Below are 8,057 nucleotides of genomic sequence, written 5' to 3' on the forward strand. Positions count from 1 at the left end.
TTAATTTAATTATATGACCCCTCTATAGAAAATCAATGAAAAATAATATCACAGATGAGTAAATAAATACACATAAGATATTTATAGGGTCAATTTCTACTATGCGAATTGTAACTGGCCATAGAAGATGTTTCCTCATAATAAAGAGTTGCTACATAAATTAGTTTAACAATATAAAAAGATAGTATATTTATGGGTATAAAGTTAAACTCTCTTTTTTTCACGGTATTTCAATTAAATTTGAATTCGCGCAGAGAAGATAATTTCCTACTTAGAACTTGAACGCAATATCTCCGTTAAAGATAAAGGGATACTTATCACTCCATGACAATCGATATTGGTATAGTTACACTCAATAAAGAAACCCAAATATAAAGAAATGAGAAAAATAAAAAAGATAAATGAAATCACCACATTAAAAAAAAAAAAATGAATAGAGACTCTCTCTCTTTCTGGTGTTAATAGGATCCCAAAGTTATTCATTACTTTCATCACACTCTCCAATTGTTGAGCTGAAATCTGTTACTTCCATTAATAGATTACCAGTTAGTGAGCCCACCTCCACCAAAAGTAATCATTATTATATAGTATTTATAATCAAGAATCTATAATCACACAGAAAGGGAAAAAAATGGAAGTGGCTAGTAGGAGAAAGGGCAAAATTTCAAGAAATGGTGTGGTTGATGAAGTTAAAGGTGGGATTAATGTATATAGTGAAAAAGAAGAAACCTCACAAGTTGAAAATGATGAAAAAATTAGTACTACTAGTGGAGATAACAACAATCAAGTTCATAAAAAGTTGGAAATGGGGCCAAAGCCAAATGTTGGTGTTGCTGTTGGTGGTGGTGTGATGAGTGACAAGAGAAAAACTTGGAAATCTAAGAGTAATTTAGAAGGCAAACCAATTCAGATTGTTAAAAAAAGATCTGAATTAAACAAGAATTTGGATGAACAAAGTAAAGAGTTGACTACTGTTATATCTGCTGACAATGCAATGAAGAAAAGTCCAATTCAAAGCAAGAAATGTGGAACTGAGAAAAGCCCAGTTAAAACAATGAAGGCAAAATTTGGTGAATCAAGTGATGGAAATGAGAGAAATGGAATTCAGCTAAGGAAAGTGAAATCAGAGGCAAATAAGGAAGGAAATGAGAAGAATTCTGAATTAAGAAAAGTGAAATCTGTTTCTCTTCAAATGGTGAAAACAAAATCAGCATCAAGTGAAGAACTTGAAGAAGAAAAATGTAAGAATTTTGAGGAAAATAAGGTTGTTGTTGATGATGTTCTTGATGAGTCAAAGAAGAATCTTGAAGGGTCATTTGAGGGAAATGAGAAGAATTGTGAATTAAGGAAGGTGAAATCTGTGTGTCTTGATGGGAATTTGAGGAATTCAGTGGAAGCAAAATCAGAGAAATGTAAAAAGATTTTTGAGGAAAATAAGGTTGTTGTTGTTGATGATGATGTTCTTGATGAGTCAAAGAAGAATCTTGAAGAAAATGAGGATGGAAATGAGAAGAATTGTGAATTAAGGAAGGTGAAATCTGTATGTCTTGATGGGAATTTGAGGGATTCACTTCAAATGGTGAAAACAAGATCAGAGAAATGGAAGAATGGTTTTGAGGAAAATAAGGTTGTTGTTGATGATATTATTGATGAGTCAAAAAGGGATCTTGAAGGGTCATTTGAAGGAATTGAGAGGAAAATATCTACTGAAGAAAACTGTAAGGAATTTGATGTGTGTGAAGAGAAAGTTATAACAACAAGCAATGTGGAATCTCAAGTGAAATCTCCACTTAAAGAAGAGTCAAATCTTGAAAGTGAAGAAGAAGAAGAAGAAGAAGAAGAAGAAGAAGAAGAAGAAGAAGAAGAAGAAGAAGAAGATCAAGAAGACATTGATGAGAAAATTGAAAAGGGAAGTGTTGATGTTAAAGAAATCAGTGTAGCAGAACAGATTATTGAGCCTAAAAAGATTGTGATTGAAGAGAATAACAAAGTTCATATTAGTAACAATGAGAAAAAACAAGTGCCCATTTCTCCAATTATCAAGAAACAACCTCCTCCAATTTCAGGTCAATCAAGAATTCATCATCATCATCATCATCCAAGTCCAACAAGAACCAAACCAGGCAAATTGATTTCTTTAATTTTTTATTTTTATTTTTAAATTTTCCACTCGATGTTCGGTTCCCATATTGAAGTACGACTAAATTCGAGTTCGCGCCGGAAAATCTCACGTTGGGAGTAAAACACTCCCTAACAAAGGCGACTTCATACCCAATGATTCTGTTTTTTAAGGTTGTATTCTGAATCCCTTATCAATTTTATGCTGCATTTTCAGTTCCAACATCAGATGAAGAATTTCAGAGCAATATCCCAAGACAACATAGCAACCTACAAAGCTTCGGTAATTTTTTTTTTTTTTTTTTGTATAGTTTCTTTGCAAGCAAAAAATGTGTCATTTCTGCAAATGTTGATTCTAATCTTCTCTTCTTTGGTTTTGGAAATTTATTTCAGTTGATTTGATTATGTGGAGAGATGCATCAAAATCAGCATTAATCTTTGGATTTGGAACATTTGTCATCATTTCATCTTCTTATACTCAAGATCTCAATATCAGGTAATTAACAACTTTTTTTTTTTTTTTTCGGTTTACCATCTTGTGTCTGGTACATGTATCGGGCCCGATTAAATTCATATTCGTGGCTTGAAGTCCCATATCAAGGGTAAAGAGTTCTCTGATAAAGGCGACTTTATGCTCGGGGCTCGAGTTGGTCAAGGAGAACTTGCACCAAGGAAAATGAATCAGATTTTTTTTTTCGATATTCTTGAAATAACCAACAAAAAAAAAATACTAAAGTAAAATTAATGATTTTTTTCTTTTTTTACAGCTTCATTTCTGTGATTTCCTACTTGGGTCTGGTCTACCTTGCTACAATCTTTCTATTTAGATCACTCAGGTAAAAAACTTGTTACAGTAGGTAAAATTCAGTTACTTTAATGTGACGAAAAATAACATTGTATTAACTTTATCGTTATAGTAGATAACATTATTTCTTTTATCTAATTTTTATTATTTGTTTTCTTTGTTGGGTAAATAGGGGTGCAAATGATATAGGTGAATCAAGTGAATATGTATTAGGGGAAGAAGAAGCAGTATGGGTACTGAAATTGATACTGCCTTATGTAAATGAATGTCTCTTGAAAATTAGAGCCCTTTTTTCTGGGGATCCTGCTACTACAATGAAGGTAAAGGAAAAAACAAATTTTCCCATTTCCCCTTTTTTGTCCTCTTTTAGAAAAAATTCCTTCTGACTTTAATTATATTTTTTCAATATTTTGAAAATCACTAGAAAGTTGACAAAAATTTGCCTCTACAGATGGCAGTTCTGCTGTTTATTTTTGCAAGATGTGGCAGCTCCATAACTATTTGGAAGATGTCCAAATTGGGTGAGTTTTTCTGCATCTACATGGTTAAAAAATATTTTTTTACTGTTTTGTTTTTCCCTTTTTTGTTAGAAAAAAAAATACCAAAGAGAATGGAACTTTGAAAACTTTTTTTTTGTTGTGAATCCTTTTTTTTTTTTTTTTTTTGGTAATAGCAGGAAGAGTTTTTAAGTGAGGAATTTTATATGTGACTTTTAGATGGAGCCTCATAGACCTAAGGCTGGTGGTTGAATATTCTTTGGCTGAAAAATTTATGACACTATATATAAGTTAAATATCATTTTTATACAAATATATTAGTGTAATCTTAAGAACTCTTGAATTTTTTATCGAAAGTCTTATTTTTGCCACTATTTATATAGATCCTACTTTTGTAATTCTTCCTTAGATTGTTCCTGATTTTTCCTACTTTGATCTCTTTGTAAATAAAGCTTAGAGATCCAAAAAGGGAAAATATAGCATATTTCATGAAGTACATCTTTCTAAAGGGATGATTTTATTTAATTATCCCCTAACCAAAAAGGAAAAGAAAATGAAAGTTTATCAAGGAAATTGGATAAAAGAAAATAATTAAATCCATAGGGTATTTAGTACATATTTTCCATTAAAAAAAAGTACATATTTTCCAGTAGATCAAGCAGAGATATAAATAACTGAACATTCTTCTGTTTACCTTTTTAACTCAACATAGCTGATGCTGACACTTTGTTTTTTTGGCTGTTTGTAGGCTTTTTTGGAGTTTTCATCTTACCAAAAGTCTGTTCTTCTTATTCCACGCAGTTAACTGCCTATGGTAAAAAATCTCTCGCCATTTGTTTTTCCTTTTTTTTTTCTTTCTTTTAATTTCCGGTCTGATTATTTGGATTCGTGTCTAAAAGTCTTACTTTGGGAGCAAAACACCTTCTGTCAAAGATTACCATTCCCAAGATTCGACCCAAGACACTAGTCAAGAATGAACGGGTATATACTTACCATCTCACCATAACCTTTGACGATTTTTAGATCAATTTAACTTATATAATATATACACTACTACTTAATTAATAGTTTAAAATAATATTTACACTACAGGCTATTTAAAAAATAAATATAGATAAACTTCTATACTAAGTGGAGTTAGTAACTTAGAAGTTAGAATATGCAACAAGTTGCTTGTTACAACGAATTAAAAATATATTCATAATGATTTTTTTTTTTTTACTTTTTCAGTGTGTGCGTGCACGCGTGTGCTCTGTGTGTATATAAAATAAATTAAATTCTTTTTGTACTCTCTGTGTACAATACTTTGAAAGTATTTTCTGGTTTCCGCCTAGTGTATTGGTACCCATTTTAGGGTTCGACTGATCTAGAGTCGCGCCAGAAATTTCACTTTAAAAAGTAAACTGCCTTTTATCAAAAGAATTCATTTTCAAGACTTGAACCTGAAATCTATAAGAATAGAGAGGTATTCACTATATATTTTGCAAGTATAACCGAAAGATGTATTTTAAAACGAAGGTGAAGGTAAGTAGAAAGTAAGATCTATAAAGCATTTTTATGATAATTATAAAATCTTACCAGCTCCATTTTTATTTATTTTTTTGGAATTCTTAGTTGAAGTTATAACAATACCGTTAAATAGATTACCTACCCCCACCAAATTTTGGAATATTTAATAAATTGTAGTACACACCCTTGGATGAACTACATAACGTCTCTTTTGGGCAATTCTTGTGGTCTTTAAATTTTGCCCCTCATATTTGCGGTCTTTAAATTTTATCCCTCATATTTGTGGTCTTTAAGTTTTGCCCTTAGCTTGGATACCTGAGGTTCTGGGTTCGAACCCCCGCTCAGGCATAAAATAAAAAAATAATTTCGCAAGGCAGGGCTGGAGGAAGTGTATACCGGATCCGGCATAAAGTCCTTAAGGAAAAACTAAAGTTATGCCGGAGGGGGCATAACTTTTCCTTAAGGAACTATGCCTCATGGGGCAGACTTTTAATTAAGGCATAACCAAAAGTATGCCTCATAAGGCAGAACTTTTCCTTAAGGCAAACTTTTAGTTATGCCTTAAGGAAAAGTTCCGCCTTATGGGGCATACTTTTAGTTATATTTTATGGGGTACACTTTTAGTTAAGGCATAACTAAAAGTATGCCCCATAAGGCGGAACTTTTCTTTAAGGTATAATTAAAAGTTTGTCTTGAAAAGTAAAATATATATATATATTTTAATCTAAGTGGTCCATTTCAATCTTTATCAATCTAAAATATAGCATTCTGTATTTTAATCTCTACATTATGTAAGGATAATGTAAGCAAAATTAAAGCTTAATTTATTACTCCCCTCCGGTTAAAAAAGAGTGTTCACTTAATATTTATTGTTTTGTTCAAAAAGAGTGTCTACTTATAAAATAAAAAAAAAATTAACCTTATTTGTTCATATTTGCCCTTATTAAGTGTTAAGTGGTTAAACTCCAATACCTATTTAATTGAAAGTAGTTTAGTCAAATTATCTATTTTTGGCTAGAAGTTACTCCCATTGTTCACTTTTACTTGTCCAGTATTCTAAAAATTGATTTTCACTATTACTTGTCACTTTTACCATATATATCAAGAGAATACTATTTCTCTTTTCCTGTTTTACCCATAGTATTAATTACTCACTTTCAAATCATTTTTCAAATCCAATAAAAAGTATGCACCAATTAATATGGCCACATTGGTAAATTATGCACTTCATTTATTATTTCTTAAGAGGTGTGCAAAGTCAAAAATAAATAAATAAAAGTGAACGGAGGGAGTAATATTTTTTTTAAGGGGTGTGCAAATGGCCAAATGGACACTCTTTTTGAAAGGAAGCAAGAAACTTGTATACTATTAATGTTTGGCTACCTAGTCTTACTCTTGCATCACATTTAGAATTTGATGAAATAACGTTTACTGACCCAAAAGAGTTTTAAAATTCACAAGTGAAATTCCATGGTTATATTTTGAAGTTTCAATTATAGAATTTGAACTTTATTAGTTGTGGTTGTTTTTTAACTGCAAGGTTGAAAAGTGATTATTTATAAATTGTAGCCTTCAGAGTTCATAATCTTATGGTCTAAATCGTTGATTGTCGGAGAAGATGTACCAATACAAGTCTTCTTCAAATTTCATGAAAATTTTACGTTGTAATTTTAACATGTAGCTAGTAGCATGTTATTTGCCTTAAGTCTTAGGTGACTAGTTCCTTATTATGGTCAGTTACCCATAGTTATTTTTTAAGTGACCTGATGATGTAAAAATTATTTTACATTATTAGCATGTAAAAAGTTAAATGCTAAAAATATATAAATAGTTAAGGTGAACATTTGGTATATTGCTTTTATTTAACTTTGTTGTTTATCACCCGATGTGTGTGGTAACCATTTTGAGGACTGATTAATCTGAATTCAAGGCTAAAGTGTTTCTTGTCGAAGGCGACTTCATTTCTGGCTCAAATTCATGATCTCTGATTAAAGGTGGAGGGATACTTACCGTCCCACCAAAATCTTTGATGATTTTAGTTTTTATTTCTTTTGAGAAATTAAAATTTTTGTAACGTACAAAATGTTTGCAATATGAAGGTACGTTTTGGATTAGACGCTTTCGAGATGCTTGGGTATCTTGTACTCACAAGAAAGCAGTTGCATTTGCAATATTCACACTCATTTGGAATTTATCTTCAATATCTGCAAGGATTTGGACAGGTAATATTACTATCTTTTATTATTATTATTTTTTTGAGAAAAAAATATTCACTTTTCCTTCATTTCTATTTATGCAGATGCAACTTTTAATTATTACTTGAATAAATTTTCAAACATTATTTTGTTAAATAAATTTTTTGGATATAATCAACAATTTTTTTTTCTTTCTTTTTTGCAGTTTTTATGCTGTATGTGGGATTTAGGTACTACCAACAGAAATTGATGAAAGAAGGATGGGTAGGTGAAGATGAAATTACAGAAACCGAGGATTATTGGCAAGAAAAAATTGAAAGACAGAAGAAAATTGGGAGAAGATCCAGTTTAATGGAATCCAAAAAACAAAAGAAAACACATTAAAGGGAAAAAAATTAGCAAATATTTGAGATGTATAAAGACAGTCTTCATTTCATATTACTGTACATAGTTGTTTGTCATAGTAAATAATTGAAGTTTTAGCTTATATTGCCTAATAAAAAGTCATTTTCTTCCTCATTATTCTTTCACCATGTAGAAATATCATTATATTAACGCCACCATGTAGAAGCAGGGTCATCTTTGCCTATGGAGAAAAGGTTGTAGAGGGGGAGGAGATGGTAGTGGTGGAAGAAGACGGAGAAGAGAGGGGTGAATCGGTTGGGGTGGTGAGGTGGCATGCCATGTGGTGTCCACCTCACCGAGTTGGCAGTGTGACGTCATATGTCATATCCACCATAGACAATTTTAACGGAAGAGGGTATATTTAGACTCAAAGTATAACAGAGGGCTATATTTGAACTCAAAGTATAACGGAAAGGATATATTTGGACCCAAAGTATAACGAGGGGTATATTTAACCATTTTCTAATAGTACAGGGGTATATTTGACCCTTTTCCGTTCTCTAAAAAGTATGTAAATGAAGCAACAAC

At 31.4% G+C, this 8,057-nt stretch overlaps 1 protein-coding gene across 2 annotated transcripts; it reads left to right on the forward strand.

Annotated features, from left to right (window-relative positions):
- Window positions 1-296: 296 nt before the first annotated feature.
- LOC132602977 (uncharacterized) lies at window positions 297-7,643 on the forward strand. Of its 2 annotated transcripts, none has more exons than XM_060315808.1 (9): window positions 297-2,123; window positions 2,336-2,401; window positions 2,512-2,614; window positions 2,886-2,954; window positions 3,096-3,243; window positions 3,375-3,444; window positions 4,169-4,234; window positions 7,033-7,151; window positions 7,330-7,609. In XM_060315808.1, the coding sequence occupies exons 1-9, from the start codon at window positions 632-634 to the stop codon at window positions 7,372-7,374; spliced, it is 2,178 nt and encodes a 725-aa protein (XP_060171791.1). In that variant the 5' UTR covers window positions 297-631; the 3' UTR covers window positions 7,375-7,609. The 2 variants fall into 2 exon arrangements, with proteins under 2 accessions (XP_060171791.1, XP_060171790.1); XM_060315807.1 differs by having other exon boundaries at window positions 307-2,123; window positions 7,029-7,151; window positions 7,330-7,643.
- Window positions 7,644-8,057: the final 414 nt, after the last annotated feature.

This window comes from Lycium barbarum, chromosome 7, assembly GCF_019175385.1.
Source record: "Lycium barbarum isolate Lr01 chromosome 7, ASM1917538v2, whole genome shotgun sequence".
NCBI lineage: Eukaryota > Viridiplantae > Streptophyta > Magnoliopsida > Solanales > Solanaceae > Lycium > Lycium barbarum.